The sequence below is a fragment of the Protobothrops mucrosquamatus genome, unplaced genomic scaffold (genome assembly GCF_001527695.2).
Source record: "Protobothrops mucrosquamatus isolate PMUCROS unplaced genomic scaffold, P.Mucros_1.0 scaffold1382, whole genome shotgun sequence".
NCBI lineage: Eukaryota > Metazoa > Chordata > Lepidosauria > Squamata > Viperidae > Protobothrops > Protobothrops mucrosquamatus.
Genome location: NW_015387570.1, coordinates 244,637 through 266,105, shown reverse-complemented (window position 1 = coordinate 266,105; position 21,469 = coordinate 244,637). Strand labels below are relative to the sequence as shown.

At 34.5% G+C, this 21,469-nt stretch overlaps 1 protein-coding gene across 1 annotated transcript in view; it reads left to right on the top strand.

Moving 5' to 3' along the window:
• Positions 1 to 20,856, top strand: part of LOC107292589 (peptidyl-glycine alpha-amidating monooxygenase) — a gene marked incomplete at its 5' end in the record, with an annotated part of 29,903 nt that extends 9,047 nt beyond the window's left edge. The window contains 10 exon segments of the mRNA XM_015821693.2: positions 1,608 to 1,680; positions 2,035 to 2,072; positions 2,117 to 2,202; positions 3,000 to 3,200; positions 11,743 to 11,861; positions 13,682 to 13,781; positions 14,970 to 15,023; positions 17,117 to 17,317; positions 18,934 to 18,990; positions 19,680 to 20,856. Of these exon segments, the coding sequence (XP_015677179.1) occupies positions 1,608 to 1,680; positions 2,035 to 2,072; positions 2,117 to 2,202; positions 3,000 to 3,200; positions 11,743 to 11,861; positions 13,682 to 13,781; positions 14,970 to 15,023; positions 17,117 to 17,317; positions 18,934 to 18,990; positions 19,680 to 19,861 (1,111 nt within the window).
• Positions 20,857 to 21,469: the final 613 nt, after the last annotated feature.

Below are 21,469 nucleotides of genomic sequence, written 5' to 3'. Positions count from 1 at the left end.
GTATTGCATGCCCATCATCTTTGCAAAGCTTTATACACTGCCAATTAAGATTCATTAGGGAATTTTAAGCTGAATACATTTACAAGGCTTGCCCGTGATCAAGAATCCTATCTTACCAGGACTTTCAATTGCAATGAAATTTGTAGACATATTTAGCTGAATACGCTTTTACTATCCAGAGAACATTGATTGTCAACACCTGAAAGAATAAAGATATTGGAAAATTGTTGAGGCTGGGATTTATTTGCATACCTTTTGCATATTTTCATAAAATAATTAAAACCATTGCTTTTGCAAGTTGTATATCTGCAGAGGATTATACTTTCTTAAATCATCTGTTTCCTGAACCTGTAATAACCCCAATTAAAAGGTTCAGATACAATGTTTATTCAAGGGGAAGATGAACCCCATCAGTTAGTTTACCTAGAAAAACTTCCTACTTCTTTTACATATTCTCAGTGAATCTAATGTTTAAAATATATTGGCGGGATTAGGGGGAGAAAGCTTTTCAGGTAAATAGAGTTATATTTTTTGTCCATAAATTAATGTTCTTGCCATAATTTAGCAGTGTTTGATATTGTCAAATGCAATATGCTTCTAGACCAGCTGCGGAGTTTAGCAGCAGGAGGCATGATTAGTCAATTCCAGTTGGAGTTTACCAGGTTAGTTTCAGTAATAGGTGTTTGTGGATTATACAGGGGATGAAGATATCCCTGATATTTTGGCTGTTCCTTTTCACCCATCAATAGTTGGGAAAGAAAGTATCTATGGTTGCCTCTAACATAACCTGGATGGACTGCGTCCTTTCCTAGTGACTTTTATCTGATTATCAGTTTTGAAGTGGAGTAATTGTAGCACCATGTTGAGACTAAATGGAATCAATTATTTGCAAATTACAGAATATAATATAATTGCAAAATACAAAATAACAGAGATGCAAGAGACCTTGGAGATCATATAGACTAACTCCCTGCTGAAGCAGGCAACCCTATGTCATTCTCAACAAATGACAAGTTGTAGGACAAGGAGTGGCAGAACCTGGGGGTAGAGTTAAAAGTGAGATCAGCCTAGAATCTCTATGTAGCCACAAGCACATTAACCCCCCCCTGAATTCCGCTGACCCTTATCTAAATCTAAGCAGGTGCTAACTGTTAGTTGAAAGGATTCCTATGCATAGGCATAATTAGTAATAAATAGGTTTATTAATTGGACCTTGATATGTGGACCTGGCCTTCACATCTGTCACAGGTATAATACTAAAGACAGGAACTAATTGAAAAGAGAAAAAAAGAAAAGGGCTGCAAAACTCTTCTTAATTTTGATAGCTGTAACATTTCTCTGAAAATAAGATAACACTAGGTCCACCTCTTGGAACAGCTAAACCAGGCATGTCAACTCGCGACGTCACGTGACATCGTGCAACGTATCGGGCTGGTTTTGCCATTGCCGGCAATGGGGTGGGTGCGGCTTCCACGTGACGCATCCGGCCCATGGGCCGGCAGTTTGACACCCCTGAGCTAAACAATTGAATAAAACAACTAAATAAAACCAGTTGTTTTTAATTCTGCTTTCTTCCTCTAATTAATATTACTTTCATTTATTCTCAGGTTTTATTTACCTCATGGCTTGAGTATAGATAATAATGGTAACTACTGGGTGACAGATGTAGCTCTTCACCAGGTATGTAGAAATAGTTTCTATATTAGCAAGAAAATCTAAATTTACTGCCTCTAACTAACACTTTGGGTATAATATTTGTTTTAATCTAGTGTGGTTTGAGGAAAATATTTGTCAATATTTTTTTACTGTATTTGGGTAAAATACAGTCAACCCATGGGCTGACATTTTATACAAAACCTGTGAATCCAGTTCTTACAATAGATTTTGCAATGATCTTATGAATCTTAATGTCTATACAGCTGTTCTCTAAAGAAAGATATATTCTACAGGTCAAATGTTTGATCTTCCTGTAAGCTATAACATTTTTGTATTAGTCTCACTTAAGTGAAGCTTTTTATTCTTTTACGTTGTTAGGTGTTCAAACTGGCATCAGATGGTGTGGAATCTCCTTTGCTCTGAAATCCCTCACGAAACGTTGGACCTTCGCTGTTTATAGTGAAGACGGTTGGGTGACTACACCGTCACCTAGGTCGTTGACCCTTATAAATACACAGACTGCCGATGACATTATCAGCATAACAAGTCAAGAGAGGTTTACCTTATAAACAGTACGTCACCCCTCTTCCATAACTTATCTTTCAATTAAGAAAAAAATCCTCTTTGGAGAATGGCTATAACAATGTATATATAAAATAAAGTTCAGATTTTGCCCTCCTCTCTCCCTCTAAGTCACATTGAAATCAAAGATTTGTACCCAGTGTTTCTCAACTTTAACAACTTTAAGATATGCAGACTTCCAACTCCCTGAATTCCTAGCCAATGCTGGCTGGGGAATTCTAAGAGTTAAAGTCCACGCATCTCAAAGTTGCTAAGGCTGATAAAATATTTTATAACATAATATACTTTTAACATTAATGCATTCTTATTGTATAAGGAGCCTAAATTACCATTGGTAATTTAAATGGGTAATAAAAAAGTATTAAACCATATGTTAATCATTTGGATATTTGGATTTTTCAAGATACAGATATTTTAATTCTTTTTATATACAGTCGTTTGTTAAATTTAGTCACTAACCCAAGAACAAGGGGAAAAGATGCTTAATTATATAAGTTCAGAGACTTAAAGTTGCAGTGGTTGCTTCACATTTTTTTCTTCACTTTATTTTTCTTTAAATGCAGGGGTCTTCAAACTTGGCCCTTTTATGCCTTGTGGACTTCAACTCTCAGAATTCCTCAGCCAGCGTGCCTGGCTGAGGAATTCTGGGAGTTGAAGTCCACAAGTCATAAAGGGCCCATGTTTGAAGACCCCTGTTCAAATGTGACCATTAATAGTAGCTTTAGTTTTGTCATATTTAAAATAAATATCTCTTCTTTCAGAAACTTCTGTAGGTCATGCTAAACCGGGTCAGTTCAGCATCCCTCACAGTTTAACTCTTGCATCTGACTTCGATCAGCTATGTGTAGCAGACAGAGAGAATGGTCGGATTCAATGTTTTAAGCCAGAAACAGGCAAATTTGTGAGAGAGATCAGACATCCATCATTTGGAAGAGAGGTTTTTGCAGTTGCTTACACTCCAGGTAAATATGAAAAAGTGTTGCATCGATCATTTCTATTCTTGGTCTCTGTGGCTCTTTAAGATTTTTTTCTACAGTTTTTAAAAAAATAAAATTTAATTATTGTCAATACCTGCAGATTTTCTTTTTCAGTGCTCGAAAACTAGTAGTCAGGGAGACTTTCTCTGTATATATGAACAAAACTATGTTTGTTAGCCATTTGTTTAGGAGAGAAATGGAACTCCAAAACAGAACTTTTGTTAGAGAGAAAAACATAGCCTAAATGCATAGACTATCTGCAACTGATTATGAATATGACCTAAAGAAATGGCAGCGGGTGTTAACCTAACAGAAAAGTCATGTATTTTTTCAACTAAACTGATGTTTCTTCCTAAGCTATATAAGGCTTCATAGTATTGTAGTCATATGTTCTGCTTGATACCATTCCTAATTTGCACATTTTCTCCTAAGCCTTTGGAATTTTTTTTTAGAATTTATTGATTTTTAAGAATTACAATCTTTGGTGCTTAGTAAACAATGTGTTGTCTGGGTTCATATATTTAACATTAACTTCTTCAATATAAATCTATTCAGTACTGCACAATCCAGTGTTTTTTCCCTGATCCTCCTTTCTCCCCCATATTTTTTCCATTTTCCCCTCATTACACAGTTACAATTCTTGCTACTATTGATGCACACAAAGTTAAATATAAATATCCTCATCATATTTTACTAATATTATACAAATAATAATATCAATTCATAAATCAATATCCTGTTTTTCATGTTCTTGCTAAAAATTTGATTTCCCATCAATATTTGAAATAACTTTGTCAGTTATGATTTTCTCAATATTAATTACATTTATATGACTAAGAGTTTTATTCATACCAGTCATCCTCTTATTTTCATATTTCCCATATCAAAAAAAGAAAAAATGCTATTTTAATTCTAAATTATATCTTTCATTATAAAAGTCTAATTATATCTAAGGATCATCCGTTCTTTTAATCATATTCAAACAGATATTTAATCATATAATGCCCCCTCTAATAGGTCAAATCTTCTGTTTTTTAAGTCTAACTCTCGCTTTCTTTCTTTGCTAAGTAGCTTTCCACACCAAGGCAATTAAATCGCCCAGGAATTTTCTTTCTAATTTTGTAAAAGTCGCTTGGCATGAGGAAGACAATTTAGGTAGGGTATTTGGTTTTTTTGGGGGGGGGGAATTCCGCCCATTTATATTCCTTAAACAACTCCCATTTTCCTTCTCCCTCAATTTCTCTTTTCATTTTTTGTCTCCCAAGTTGTGATATTTCCCCTGACAACTCTATATTCCATTTTTTAAAATCTTCTTTCTTATCATCAGGTATATTTTGCAGACCTAAGGAGCAAAATGCCTTTTCCATTTTCATTGTTATGGCTAAGTCTTGCAGTATTTTATTTGTATATGACAGTTTATATTTCCCTTCTTTTATCTCTTCTGTCTCTGGGTTAATTTCCTCTGCTTCATCTTCTGATTTCTGGTTTATTTGTTCATACAAATTTGTTCATACAAATTTGCTAGTTGTAGATTTAATTTGGAGATTTGCTCATTTATATTATCTAAATTGTTTTTAGTTTCATTATGGTTTCTTTTTGTGTCCTCTTTGTGTGCAACAATTGTTTGGTGAATTAGTTGTAGCATAGAGTATATTTCCTTCTGAAAGTTGTTTATTTTTTCTAGAGGCATCATTCCTTGATTAGCCTGGGTGGGGACTTCAAGTGGAGGTGCAAGGTATATTTTCTTACCACTTTTAGCTAGGTGTAAAACATCCATTTTGTTTTTTCCCTCCAGATAATCTGTCAAAACTTTTATGTTCTCCAAATACAAGTCTTGTCTAGTATCACCAATCTTAATAAAAGTAGAACAAAGTTTAATTTAGTTTTCTGGTCTTTATGTGTAGCCTTTGTAATCCAATAGGTTCCAGAATATAAGTCCAGTCCTAAAAGCACTGTTTTGTAGTGATCCTTTGTCTCAGGCATCCAATAATTGTTGATCAGGCAAGGTTGTAATCCACAATGTTCAAAGTGTTCAAAATGTTCAACCACCCTGAAAACAGTTCAGAAGTCTCTCCCAGCCAGACGTAGTCAAACGTCAAATTTTTCTTTCTCTCCCAATAGTTCTTGAGATTAAAGGTCCAAGCTCAGTAGGTGTTTATAATCCAAGAAGGTCAGGGTGATAAGTATGCCAAACTATTTTCCTTATTACCAGCTGTTCTCTATTAAGCTAGGAGTCACCAAGCAGCCAGGAATCTAGTTGTAGTGCTATAATCAAATCTACCACTAGATCTCATTCAAAATTCATTTTCTACTCTTAAAACAAAGGGTTGATTTCTTATATTTTACCTCAATTTTTTTTCCAAAGAGAAAATTTTAACAATTATCTAGTTCTCAAATTCATCAAAACTGTAGCTTTATGTTACTTCCACTTCAGTATTATGTATTTCTGTTCCCCATAAAATAAATTAAAATGCTGCTTCCATTATTTGGAAGGATGGGGCTACAATCTCCTTCTTTCTCACGTTCGGAGGTTTTTAGCTTCTTGGGAGCCTTTCCCAGGAAATTCAGTTGTAAAATAGTAAAAAAAGGATAAATATTTCCATCCACTTCCGAACATGCTGTTTATGATCTGCTAATTGGTGCTTTTCTTCTTCTGTTATCAGTGGCTAATGCAGCCAGTCTTTCCCCTGATGGTTTGGAGGGCTTTCCTCAGATCGAACAGAAAGACCGCTATCTCTGGTGATCGATGAGGCACCCCTCCTTCTTCATCACATCTTTGGGGCGACTTTAGGCCCTTTTAGGGCCCTCAGCAGGGTGAAATCGGGCATGGAAGACAGAGCCCTGTCTTCCTGCATCCGTCTCGCCACTGATGTCAAACCGGAAGTCTGGAATTTTTTTTATAGTTCTCAAGAACATAACAGTTTTCAATCCATCTAGCTTGCTTCTTCGATGTATTATTTTCGAGATAGAGGTAGTTCTTTACAATGAACTACCCAAAGAATGAACAATTCCAGCTAGGGAACTTTAAAACCTAAGAGCCACACAATGCAAAATCATCCAGCATTCTATGGCTAAAAAGATGCCAATGGAAAGACATAGTTACAGCATCCTCCACTTATATTTCCTAGTATCTGGTATTGAGAGGTATTGTACCTTTTGTTACTATTGTTTAGGAATAATTTTAATGGAAAGTGGGCTAAGTCTTAAACTCCAAGAATTTGTCTGGGGTTTTTTTTTACACACACCCAAGTTAGTAGCCTACCATAACTACTATATACTGCTAAGTGTAAACTCTGAGTAAACTGCTTATTCTTTTAAACTTCATTTGCTGACATTTGGCTGTACTATTTTTTAGAGGAAGAAAGAAAAGCTGTTCTCACAACACTACTTTCTCTATTAGATGCACAGTAATGTTTACAGTATGTTTATAATGTATTCTTTATACATTATATACACACATTATATATATATATATATATATATAAATATGTTTTCTGAGGTTTTCACGGGTGTTTGTATGTAGGTCTTTGGTCATTCGGGTTTTCTCCCGTGTAGAATTGGAAGTGTCCTGGTGACGTTTCGACGAAGTCACATTCGTCATCTTCAGGCTGGTGTCTTCAGCTTCGTGCTTCTGGGAGTATACACACACTACTCCCAGAAGCACGAAGCTGAAGACACCAGCCTGAAGATGACGAATGTGACTTCGTCGAAACGTCGCCAGGACACTTCCAATTCTACATGGGAGAAAACCCAAATGACCAAAGACCTACATATGTATGTATGTATGTATGTATGTATGTATGTATGTATGTATGTATGTATGTAGGTCTTTGGTTATTCGGGTTTTCTCCTGCATAAAATTGGAAGTGTCTTGGCGACGTTTCGATGAAGTCCCATTCGTCATCTTCAGGCTGGTGTCTGATGACGAATGGGACTTCGTCGAAACGTCGCCAAGACACTTCCAATTTTACGCGGGAGAAAACCCGAATAACCAAAGACCTACATACAAACACCCGCAAAAACCTCAGAAAACATATATATATACACACAATACACAAACACACACAAATAGTATAACTTTGCTTCATTTTTCCTTTTTTTTTAAAGCCGGAAAGTTTTACCATTGCTGAATTGGTTTTCAATTTGTCACCACTACTAGCCTCAGTTCCTCACATATTTTTATTTGAAAATGAGCTGCTATTTTTAGTATCATCCCATATCTTCTATAACAAAAATGGAAAGATATGTATTCATTTCTGCTTTTATATACCACTTTTTCATTACTAATTCAAGGCAAAATAGAATGTCTCTCCTATTTATCACCAGAGAAAACCCCAGCCATGTGAGATTTGAGCTAAAAGAGAAAGTGCTTGGTTCACACTGAAATAGGAAGTTAAGCACGGGTCTTTCTCAATTCATATCAAACATTTTTAACAATCTATTTGCAAACTCATCCTTCCTTTGTTATTCAGTAGTCCAAACATTCCTGTGTTTTCTCATTTGTGAAGTCATTGTTATTTTCAGTATCTTTAGAGATGTGCTTCACAGAATGCATGTTTGCATCATTTATTTTATTTCATTAGTTCTTTAGTGCCAGCTTGTCTTTAAAAAAAAAAGTTACCATTGGAGCAGCATTTTCATTTTTTGAAAGGAGAGCTGGCATTTTTCTCATAGTTTCTATGACATTGATCATTATCCATGCAGGTCACTGCTTTGACTTTACATTTCGTAGCTAGCAGAATGCAGTCTGGCTGAGTTTTGTCCCAGATGTGTGACAGTTAGCATGCTGGTTTCACTTAAGTAACAATGGAATTTAGAGTTATCCGTTAGGCCACGGAGATAGGGGAGATAGAAGCTTGATTCTCTCATTGTGCCAAACTACTTGCATTCAGAGTTTGTGCCCTGAGTTGCTTTAATAGAGCTAATCATAGAATTCTGGGAGATTTAAAAGAGATTCTATAAGGTCCTTAGTACTTGGTGGGAGACCAATAGAGATTCCAAGGCTAGATTACTAAATTACCAAAAAAAAAAAAAAAAAAACCAACCAAAAAACCTAGAAGGTGGCAATAGCAAACCTTTTTTTGTAATATTACCAAGAAAACTGCATGGAAGCAGTTGAGGATATCTTTATTATACTATAATTAGAATGTTTCCTTCAACAAATTTTATTCTTCTGCACCATTCACAGATGATTATCTTAACTACACTGACTTGTTTCCCTTTCAAGACAGTTGACTATTAATTATTGCCTCTAATAAGATGAATACATGCTTCATCTATTGAAGTTTTTACAAATACTTGCAGGAATAATGTGCTTGACCTTTGTCATATTCAGATCTTACCACTGTTATTTTCATTATTTGTCTGTATTACAAATTGATACTTTTCAGCTAAATTTTCTATGGATAATGGTGCAATATCTACTCTGAGACACATTTCAGAATATTGATCTGATTTGAAATATCTCTATGATGTATGGTTTGTTTCAAAGATAAAGATAAAGAAATTGACAATATCTTTGGTAAGAGAAATGCCAGGCTTATCTAAGAATATACTGGGACACACAGCTACATTTTTAAAGTTATATTCCATCCTTTCAGCAGAATGCTTCCTTAAATTTCTTAAAGCCACAACCCCCTTTTTTTCAAATATGTAGAAGCCTGTAAAACAGACATGTCAAACTCGCGACATCGCATTACGTATCAGGACGGTTTTGCCATTGCCGGCAATGGGGTGGGCACAGATTCCACTCTGCAGTGTGATGTCACGCTGGCCACATGACCACAGAAAAGTTTTTGGACAGCTCTGCCTCAATGGCCTTGAAATGGTGATGGGTACCAACCCCTAAAGTCAGCTACAACTAGCAGAGCAAAACCCACAGGGAACCCTTTACCTTATATTTTATTGATTATTTAACCATTTTATGACCTAAAGTTTAGGGAGATTGTTTTCTGTTAAGACAGAGATGATTTTATCTCTTTATCTGAGATCTTTCCTTAATAGATCTTAATAGTTATTGACAAAGAAGCAAAAACTATCTATAAATATAGATTTCTTTCTAAAGGTCAAGAATAGAAATCAGAGTGCTATTTTTTCAAGTGAGACATACTATAAACATTTAATATATCTCCATTCTCAGGCTAAAGAGAGTTATCAGAGAATAAATATCTAGACTCCTAGATATTGAATATCAGATAAGAGAAGCCTTCTCCTAGCATTTATCCAAATACAATCTAACTACCCTGGGTAGAAATCAGTGACACCAACTATCCCCATTTCAAGAAAGATTTTTTTTCTTGGGATTAAATACTAGCTTCCTTTCTATATTTTTAAATAAGAGATTTAGTTACTGGTTTCCATAGCTGGTTGAACCTGCCCTTGTGTTGATGTTTCAGTTGAATCAATCTATTCTCTGTGTACTGTTACACTTTACTTTCTATAACGATACTTGAAGAAAATTCAGTTTTCCTTTGTTGTCCATATTCCAAGTCAGTCTGAGGAATGTTACATTAATTTCCTTATATAAAATAAGAAAGACTTTGTGCGTAATAAGCTATGGAAGGTTAAAAATGTGTGCAAACAACTTCTGATCTACATAAGTAAGCTTTATATTTGTTCTACCAATCTTTGGTCCTATATGAATAAATTAGCAATTATAACATTTATACTTTAGATTATTAAATTGTACAGTACAATTTGTTTTTACATTGTTACTACACCGCTGGTTAATATACTACGGATAAAAATTTAAAATTCACTTAAAATTAAGGTTGTGGTTCGTTTTTCTTATCTAATTTTAAATATCAGTTTTGGTTCCCAACTTCAGTCTTAATACATGTAGTGAAGCGTTATTTTACTTACCTAAGGATAATTCACTTGCACAGCTGGATTTTATTATATTTTGTTTTTTCAGCTACCCATGACAATAATAGTTATCTGTATGCTTACCTAGCTAAAATCCCTATAAGACAAAAAAAAAAATGGGGTAAGTGATATTAAAGAGTTTTACAAGAATGTAGTGGTGAGAACTTAAATCATTGAATCCCATGAAGAATTTTTAGGCCATTATACGGTATTTATTTCTAGAAAATATCTTGCCACAATGTTTGTCAGTCACTCACTCTACTGTAAGAACACATTGTGACAAGGCTGCCCTCTTATGTTCAGTGGACTTATCTTGATTAAGACCCTGACCAGATTCTTTGTGTTAGTGCTTTATTGGAAACCTGTTTGTTTTGCTTACAATTTTCAGTCAATTTAATGAAAAATAAACTCTGTTAAAAAATCAGAAGATAAAGCAGGGGCGGGTGGACTTGGAAGGGTATTAGTTTTACCTCTGTCTGGTCTCCAGTCCATCCTTTATACTGGAGCATATTGTTTTTAAAGTATTTGCTTCTACTCTTTTAGAACTAAATGTTTTTGTAAAGCCATCACAACACTGTCTCTTATCAATAGCCCTGAACCAAACATTATCCATTTACAAGATGTAAATGATACCTTGAATCCTAAAGAGAAGAAGTAAAAGAAACCTAATGGAACTGTAACATTTCTTGGGACAATGTAGGAGATTCCATTCCTATATATAATTAATATTCAAGACGCTTTTCAATCCTCTGGAAAGGCAAAAAAGGCTGGGAACTTCTAGCTTTTATCTCTATTCATACTAGTGAGGACCCCAGACAAAGAGATAGATGTGTGATGGGTACATTTTATTAATAAATATCCTGTTGCAGCAATTAATTAACCTTTTCCCAATGTATTTTTCTCCTTAAAGATTATACTACTTGCACTCTGCAAGGTGTGCTAATTATCTCCTAATAGTCATAGCTAAAAGGATTAATATTTGTGTGATGGTACAAGATTGTTGCTATTCACTGTTGCAAAAGCAATGAGCTCATGTATATTGGTAGTTTTGTTGATTTTAAGAGTACTTCCTCAAAAAAGATTCTGTTAGAGAAGGAACAACTTCAGTTCTGCAGTTCTGAAATCCCAAACTTGATTGCAAAACAATAAAGCATTCTACAATGCTTGGCTTACTGGTTTTAGAAGCATTATGGTTCCATTTTTCCAACTGAGGGAACACTTGCTTCATTTCTCCTCCTCCTGACATTCAGGTCCCTATAAGGGGAATCCTAGCATTTTATCAGCATTCCAAACAAAATGAACATGAAATTTGTCAGTTTACCCCTTCTGTATAGTAGTAGATCAGCCAAAATGCAAAGCATGGTCTATTTTGTTCTCTTGTACTTTCTCTTATATGGCATAGTAAGAAAGGGGTTTTTAGTTTCTGCAAAATCTGCAGGATGGGTCAGGGTGGATTCTCCTCATCCTTAGTATTTCAAATCAGCAATAGTAAAAACAATCACAGATGGCTTTCAATGTGCAATTGAGCATTGGGGGAATGAAAACAGTAATAATATGGATGTGTAACTTTTCTCAGTTGTGTATTGTTGTGCTTAGACTGGATTGTAATAAAGAATAAACCTTTCATTACACACATTATTAAAGTATAAATGTATGTTTATAGGTGGCCTCTTGTATGCAGTTAATGGGAAGCCTTACCCTGGAGACCGGGAGCCAGTGCAAGCATTTGTGATGAACTTTTCAACTGGAGAAATTGTTGATACTTTCATTCCACTTAGAAAGGTAACACATTGTGAAAATTGACTTGGTATTATTAAAAATGCATGAATGTTCTTTTTGTTTCTTTTCTATATCTTGTGCACATTTCAAATTTCATTATGAAAAATCTCAGATTTAAAATAATCTTTTATGGATTTATCCCTCTAACTCATGTAATGGATTTCTCATATTAGAGAATATCACTAAATAACTTATCAGTGCAATCTGGTACTTAACTCTAAAATGTTTAACCTAACAACGCATGGGATTTCATGTCAGAGAAACTATTTTGAATTATTTATTAAAAGAGTTCAGCTAAAAAAATTAATATGCAAGACAAACTACTGCAACAGTATTTTAATAATAATGTGGCAATAGCTAATAAGAAATCAGCATATATTTTCTCTTTAAAGATTTACATACTAGGTGGTCCATTGGATTGCATCAATTGTTGCATAAGATGCTTCCTTAAATGTACGTAAGTAATGCACTGAAGACTGGATTAAATCTAGAGTTATCCTAAGGATTTTGGATGTTCCTCGATGTGGGGAAGCAGTGAATTCAATAACTTTTTATTTGCCAAATTCTGAAAGTATTCTTAGTTTGCTGAACCAGAAGCAGATGGTATTGCACTTTCTGGATTGCCCTTTCTATTTTGTAGTTGAATTTTCCAAAACTAGAACAAAAGGATGGTAAATTTAAATACATTGATGAAACAGCTTCATTAATCTGTGTCTGAGAATCAGCAAATTTCTGGGGTCAGAGAATTATGAAAGACTATTAGAAAAACTTTAAAGCGAGAATGCCAACTAGAGAGAAAAATATGTTCCAAAGAGAAAAGCTATCTGTACGGAATTCTGATTTCTGGATCCTAACACTATTGTAACATAACAGAGCATGCATGAATATATTTGGAAATTGGGGTTTTATATACTAATACTGGACCGGATTTGATGTTATTGTCTTGTTGTTGATTTGAGTTTTATAGGTATGATTTACATGAAAATACAGAATAGAAATTAATAGTCTCACTTTGATGCTTTATAACAGTTGGAGCGCATGCATTGGTCCTCTTTAGGTTTTTTTTTAATCTGCAAAATAATTCAAGGAAGAAAGAGGAAATGGTCTCCCAATATTTTTCAATGAACTCTCCTTTTTCTACTTAGCTTTAACTATACTACATGCAATATCTGGCTCAGAGTTTATGCAGCACACAGTGGCTTATTGCCTCATATGGAAAGGCTTTTATTTAATTAGGCTACAGCCACAAAGAGATAAGAGTACAGGCCAAGAAATAAATTTGATTTGTTAATGTAGGGAGAGAAGAGAGATTTCACTGAGGGCAAGTCACTACATTGTATTAGTGTTTTCTGTTATTTTCAGCTTGTCTGTAGCTGCCACTATGCATGTAGAATCAGTTTGCCATCAGATTAAAATTAATCAGTATTCTAGGCTTTCGTCTGCTTTGAAAACTTAAAGCAAATGTCAACCGCACTTGAATAAATTCCCTTTTCCACCTATGTGTTTTTCTGATTATTGAGAATAGGAAACAAACAACATTGTTTAGTAAAAAACACCAATATCTATTTTATCAAAAGAATGATGGTTTAGAAGTAATCTAGGATTTTTGCAGAATGAAATCTCTCCAGAGTCTTCCACTTATAGTTAAAAAGTATATTTTGTTTCCTCAACCATATCCCTGCTATGAATCTTTCACAATTTATACAAATTATGATTAAAAGTTTAAACGCTATTTGTCGAAATCCTGTAATTCTGCATCTTGAATTACTGAATAATTTCCAATGTCTTCCTTATTTTAATATGTTGGCTATTTACCTCCACAGAATTTTGAGATGCCACATGACATTGTTGCTTCAGAAGACAGAACAGTATATGTTGGTGATGCTCATGCCAACACGGTGTGGAAATTTACATCCACAGAAAGTAAGATATTGTTGCCTTATATCATCAAAGCATTAATATTTTCATATAAAAAGATGATATTCTTAAAGCTGCTGTACATTACGTCTTAATACATGTGGGGCAAAATTCTTGTAAAACAGTTCTAATGCTATTTGATGGATTAACCAAGGATTTTGGTTCCCCTAAAGTTCTATTTTGTTAAGGTGTTTGTGAAACCCCAGATGATTTTTTTAAAAGTTAGCATTGTTCTGTACATGCAACATTTTAAACTGTCCAGAGTTTTAGCTAATAAATAATTGCTTGTTCCCCGTATTTCTCAGAAGCCTTATGAAACTACTGTGAATTAAAATGTGGTTAATACACAGTTATTCTTTTTCAGTGACTATTGGTAAGGAAAAATAATGCTTTGAATCATCAGAGCTAGACTAAGTAAGAGTCTAAACTTGTAATCAAATCCAAACAAGACCAACGGGGATTGTTACTTTTGCTCTTTTAGAGATTCACCAAGATGATTTGCAATATTAAATGCTGTGTTGCCATGTGTGGCTTTATGATCTTGTTAAAGAGAGCTCTTCATCCCAGGTTGTTCCTTAGCATCTGGCATGCAATGTCCATTGACAGGCCAGCTGAGAATCGTAGTCACTCTGCTGTGCAAATGGTTTGATTTTCATTTTCCTGTGCCACTTTCACATCTTGTTAACCTAAATAAGTTGTACCCAGTGGAATATTTACTATCACTTGGTCATTGAAGTTGGCACTAGTTCTTGGCTGAAACTGTCTCTTTCAGTATCTGACTTAAAGTCTTCAAGGGATCATTCTATTGTAGATATTTTTCTCATTTTATATTTTTTAAAAGCATAATAAAACAACAAAATGAAGACATTTGAAAGCAGAAATAGATATGAATGAAAGAACTGAAAGGATTCCCTGATCACAATCTTCTGCCAACCTATTACACATCAAGAATAAATGTTTTGTGCTGACATTTTGGTTTATGTTTCTGATTTCCTGGGTAGAAAACCTTTCATTATTTATTCTGAAAGAAATGTACTACTTACTGTATGCTACTTATAGTATAACCCCTGCTATTCTAGAGCTGTTGTGCATTCTTATACTTGCAACATCAATTATGTATCACAACTGGTGACCATTACTGGTTCAATGAATCATAGACATCACAGTGTTTCAAAAGCAATTTCTGTGTTTCAGAAATGGAGCATCGGTCTGTTAAAAAGGCTGGGATTGAAATACAGGAAATAAACGGTTAGTCTTTATTTCTGCCATTTAGGCTCACGGGAAGATGCTACTTCTGTGTAGGAATGTGCAAAGTGCTGCAACCCAAAACAATCTGACCACAAAGAAGCTGTTCTGATTTCCCTGATTTTGTGTTTTGAGAGTTTAATTTAAAGATTGGAACAAAACCCAGGCATGAAATGGAACTTGTTTGTTATGAGAGCAATTGCTTTGAGTGTTGCAACTGTTCTGATCACTGTGATCAGCAATTGTTTTGTAACTTATGCATGAATTCTCTTTGAAGACATCCATCCCCAAAACATCAAGAATGTTTTGTACTTTCTAGTTTGCAAGCAGTGCCTTAAGTGTTCCATATCACTCTGAACTAGAGCTGCAGAGCAATAGAAAGATTAAATGTTGATGTGTAGTTTGAAGACTGATTGTCCCAGCCTTTCCATTGTTATTTTCCAACAATTGGGGGTGGGGGTGGACTGGCTTTGGTCTACACAATTCTTGGGATTGGCTTGCAAAACTCAGAGCCAGCAAAGACTCAACATACAATACAGGAGTTCCCTTCTAAAATATGCAGTCTCTGTTTGGAAGGGGGAAGCTTGGCTTGGAAACACTATATCTGAGAAGACAAGGGTGTATTCACTGACAACAAATTGAACGTGAGCCAGCAGTAGGAGACAGGGTGAGTGCAGTTCTGGGCTGCATTAGAAGAAACGTCATGTCTAAGATGTCTGACGTTATTATTCTGCTGTTCTCAGTTCTAGTGAGACTAAAGCAAGAGTATTCTGTGTTGAGTCTGGGTGACACATTTCCAGAAGGATATTGACTAAATAGAGAGGGATCAAATGAGGTCAAGGAAAATAAAACAGGAACTTAAGGTCCTGCACTGAATAATAGATTGAAGGAGCTTGGAAAGTTCCTCCTAGAAAAAAGATGATTAAATGGAGATATGATGTTCAAGTACATAAAAGGAAGTTACAGGAAGGATAGTCAATAACTATTTTCCATGGCTGCAGAAACTAGGGCTAGAATTAATAGCAGCTATTTATATTTAAGTATAAGAAGAAGAAAAAAAACTTCTGATGGTTAGACCATCAGATATAAAGTGGAACAGTATAGCTGTAGAGATTGTAGATTCTCTATTTTTGGAGATCTTAAAGAGACTATACAGCTATCTCTCATTAGTAGTCTAATTGTGTGTCCTACACACTGCTGAGGATTAGACTAGATCATCCTTGCAAAATGACATTCTGTGATTATATAGATGCTTGTCCGGAAAATACTTGTGCATATGAAATAAAAGGATATAGTTTGACACACACACGTTTTTGTTAAATATTAAATTGTATGATCAGCTTCATTTAGGCAATGAGTTACAACCACCAATAGGAACTAAGTGTCCTTGGTCCAAAAATGATGACAGTAGGAGAATGGAGTAGAATGAATAAATTATAAGGAGGAGGAACATTAAGAGAATAATACTGTTATTTCTAAAATCCTTATGAAATTTGTTTTAATCATGGAAAGGATCTAGTATACAGTAACAGCAGTATTTTATACTGTTAGTCGTAAAAACAACATTTGCATAGAATCATATGGGTAAACATTCATCCTCTTTCTCTTCCATCTGTTTTAGTCTTTTTGGACTGGCCACAAATATAGGATTCAAAGTCACACATTGCTATCTATAGTACTGTAGAGCTCACCACACCTACAGAACAAACTTGAAGAACAAACTTTATAAATTGATTGTGAGGATAAATAAACAGTGTTTCATTTTACACACAAAGAATGAATTTTAACAAGTAAAGTTCTCTCTGTTTGGCGAGCCTTGATTACAAATCCATCATGTATCTACCAAAGACAAGTATAGAAATTTCCAGCAATTACATGAGGCACTTGAGAGGAATTGCAAACAATTGATTGCACAGTCAATAATTTTGACTTTCTGTTAGGAAGTTATCATACTTGCCCTCTTCAAGGCAAGTATCTAAAAGCTAGTATTTAAAAGTGGCAGTAGGTGTTCTGAAATGAACTATTATATTGTAGCAGATTCTGCATGGATCAAAAGAGTTAATCTGTCTTTAATCTCTTCTTCTCTCCAAAAAAAGCAGAGGCAATTATAGAAGGCACGCTGACAAAGAAACCCACATCAAAAGAATTTTTAAGGAAAGAAGAAAGACATCAAGTTGTCCAGCAGGCTAGCAGTTCTGTTTCTTTTGTTCTTATTACAACACTTCTAATTATTCCAGTAGCTGTCCTCTTGGCAATTGCCATGTTTATTTGGTGGAGAAAGACAAGAATCTATGGAGGTAATTAATCTGTGTTTAACCTGGTAACAAGCATATAAACACCTTTATAACATAGAAGAACTTCAAAAATATTTATTTCCCACTGCCGCAGCATTGTCAATTTCTGATTATGTTAACTGACTGCAAAAAACACACATCGTGGGATCTTTGTCCTGAGAAATCAGGATGTGTTGTAATGTTCTTCTTTATATTCACTTCAGTTTTCAATTAGGATGAATGTTATTGTGGTATCTGGGATAATACTCTGAGTTTATAGCATTGCTTATTATGAAAGGGAATATATATGTCTACTGCATAAAAAGGATTGTTGGAACGGTCTTGCTGTTTTGTTTAGCTTTTCCTGAACAAAATAGAATGGAAACACCCATTCCTTCAGATGTTTCTCCTGTATTTGTTAGAATCTATTCTGGCATTGATTCTCTCTGTGCCATCCAAAGACAGCTACTTTCTGTTTTAACCTCTCGTAAAACAGTGCTTGCAAGGCTCCAAAATTATAGCAGCAGTTCAGTTGTGTGCACTAAAAATACACACAGCAGCATCAAAGGTAAAAGCATACTGTTAAAATCTGTTCCCTAGCCAGCTCTATAAACATGTCGATGCAATTATTAAGCATTATTCTCAGAAAAGAATTGAATTTATGGACAAATGCCTCTTTAAACTCCATACCAGTTCTTTAAGGAAAGGCAGCTTCAAATGTGCTTTTGAGTAGAAAAGGGATGAAAGCACATAAGATATCTAATCCTCTCATTGCCTTTATTAGGACACAAATGCCTTTTCTTCCTATGTTCTCCTGTAGGCCCCAAAACCCCATTAATTGTTGTCAAAATTCACCATCAGAGTTTATTTCCAAATTTGAATGTTACTTTTAAAGCTTTAAATTTCAGTTTTGGATGGATAATTAGTAACAGAAATACACTCTTTCCTTTTTTATGCTCACTTTTTTGGGTATATTTCTCCTCCTAAACACTGTATAATGTACATATATTACCCTTGGACTGAAAATTATTGCCCCCAACTGAACATATAAAATGTTTTGAGTAAGTGTAACTTTTATGAGGAAAGTCATACTTTATACAAGAAACATTTTGTAATCAAGATAGACCTTAAGAGCTTGGATTCACAAATATTACATGCAGCTTTCTCTCCCAAGTATGAAATTTTCCAGAAAAAAGTATTTTAAATATCTGAAGTTGAATGAAAGTTTATTAACTTTTTTAAGATAGCTTGAATACTATATTACAAAAACCAACTTAGTTTTGCTAACTTTAAAAGGCTGTGTGTTTGTGTGTGAGAAAGAAAATATGAATATCAATTATGAATTAACTGGTGTGTATTATAAAAAGAAATTAAAACAATTTATATTGTTTCAGCTTTTTAGTTTGACTTCACCATTTTTTCAGGGACAGCAGAAAAAGTATCAGTCAGAAAAGGTGGTTTTATGTTTGGCTTGACAAGTAAAATATAGTTCAAGGAATCAGTGGGAACTAGAATCATTTGTAAATCACAGCCTTAATGGTAATACTCTGCATAGTTTTGTTTCTCTTCCATGTTTTGCTTCTTGTAATTTCATTTTAAAATTCTTGCTCCTAATTTACATTTGTCTCTTAATCTTATAGCTGATGTTGATCATAAACATGATTCAAGCTCAGGTAGAATTTTGGGCAGATTTAGAGGTAAGTACAATAAAAGAACTAGTGTAGCCTTTCTAAAACTTAAATGTTATTTCCCTTGCATGTTCTCTTGTATAGTTGTCTTTCCTCTGATAATGAATCCAGCAGTTACTCCTGATGAGAAAGCTGTAATGATGTTGGTGAGTCATCTACTTATATACCAGACAAAGCCTTTGGGAATTGATGATTTCTTAGAGGAACACAGGCAAAGCAAAGACTAAGAAATTGATTTCCTTTCCCAGACCTGATCTTTATCTAAATGAAGAAAAATAGTAGTAGTTTCTGTCAGCCTAAATTCTAAATATCTCTGAGCTAATTTTAAGCAAGGAGAGGCAAAGGATTAGAGAAAAGAGAAAGCAAAACCTATTATACTTCAAAATCCAAATTCCGCTTTGTGCTTGTATCATGTCTCACTTGACAAGAAATAGAAAGAGGGTAGATGTTGCCTTTGGTTGAAAGATCAGAGGACAGTTCAATGTCTTTTAAGGTGTCTCTTGAAGTTGACCAGAAGGAGCTGATAAGCTGAAAAAGTTGAAACCCAAAAAACCAAAATAATAACGTAACTAACATGTCTTTTTGTAAGCCACCCAGAATTACCCTGTGGTAAGATGGGAAGCCAATATATTCAGTAATAAATAAAAAATGTCTGAAAAATAACATGACCCTCGTCCTAAAGTTGATTTCCATTGCAGGAAAAGGCAGTGGAGGCCTCAATCTTGGGAATTTCTTTGCAAGCCGTGCAGGTTATAGTCGAAAAGGGTTTGACAGACTTAGTACCGAAGGGAGTGATCAGGAAAAGGAAGAGGATGCCACGGATTCAGAAGAGGAAGAACCCGTCTCTCAGCCTCCAGCGATACCCTCATCTTCTTCTTGAAACTGGCCTTTAATTGTTACATGGTCCGCGTCTACAAAGATTGCCAGATTTAGCACGTTTTAAGATTTTACGTATTTAATTGTAAACTGTACTAGTCCTTTGTGAGGCTGTACACAGATTAATTTTGTTTTTGTTTTTCCCTCCCCTCCCCTTTTGCTTCAGTTCAGTTTTGGAGTGTGAACATTTCCTATCAGTGCCATTGTTTTATGTGAACCTTTTAATAAAGCAGAGCAATCCCACTTTATTGCAGTAATGCTTTAAAATGCTTTAAAATAGTAATATTTACTCATTTCAATTAGGGACCATCTCTATATTTGTAAATAAGTCCCAGCCTCAGCTTTAAGAATACTTTTGGTTTTCAGTTTTTCTTTGGTGCCTTTTCACTTTCGATGCCCTTAATCTATCACAGAACAGTGCCACAATGAAACAGAGCCACTAAATCCCCTATTTTTTTAAAAAAATATCACAAGTATTCTATTACTTTAAGGGAAAGATTTTAAAAAGTCTCTATTTATAATTGGATTTTTTTCCCCCTTCTCTTCCTTCTTGCTCAGACTTTGTGTGTTTCCAGGATGTCTTATTTTTAGATGGCTATACTGTTAGAACACTATTTTCAGAAGCTGAATGTAACTTGTGTAATAAAGTGTTCGCAGAGCATCAACTGTCAAAGTGGAATTTTTGCATTTGGGGTGAAGGGGAAATGACTTTGGAAACCGCCCAGTTAAAAAAATCACCAATCCCCCAAAAAACTACAAAATATTTTTTTTAAAAAAACACAGTAACTGAAAAGATGACTCAAATGGTATTTTATATGAAAGAAGATATTTTGTTAAGGAGTGCTTTTTATAAGAGAAAAAAGCAAATCAAAAAGTTAAAATTCCATTATCTGTATGATTCCTGTTGTTGGGAGGTTTTTTTATTATTATTATTAAATCTGGCCTGTATATCCATCCTCCGGGGCAGATACCAAAATAAAACATTGCTGGAACAGGAAATGTGTGTCAACTTGCATAAGAACTGTTTTTCTTCCTGTATCTTTCCTCAGTTATACCATATAGCCCACATATGATTATCATATCAGCTTGTTTTAAAATTTGGCATTTTAAAGCACTTTAGAATGCTCAAAATATTTAATTGATATATATTCCAATAGTTCAAACAGTAACCAAAATTCTTCATACTGCATATGAGTTAAATATCAAAAAGGAAATTCATGGCAAATGTATTATTTGAAATGGGGCTTCCTGATTAGTCATTAAGGTTTAGGCAGGTCTACTCAGAAGCAAGTCTCATTGTGTGAACAAATAATTTTTTTTTCAAACAGTCCCAGTTTATTTCACTACTGAAAAAATGTGCGTATTGATACATCATTAATATACCTGTATTATGTATCATACATAGGCTGTATGTTTCTACAGAATCCAGTTTGAGAATTAGAACAAGAAAGTAGGCCTGAAGTACATCCATTCCAAACTGTTCACTTGATTTAATTTGCTCTTCTTTTTCAACACAATTGTAACCTCAGGAATGTTTTTCTTTTTTCTTTTAAGCTATATGTACATACCTTTTACATTTTTTAATCTTTGCTATGCTTTTCCTTATTTTTTA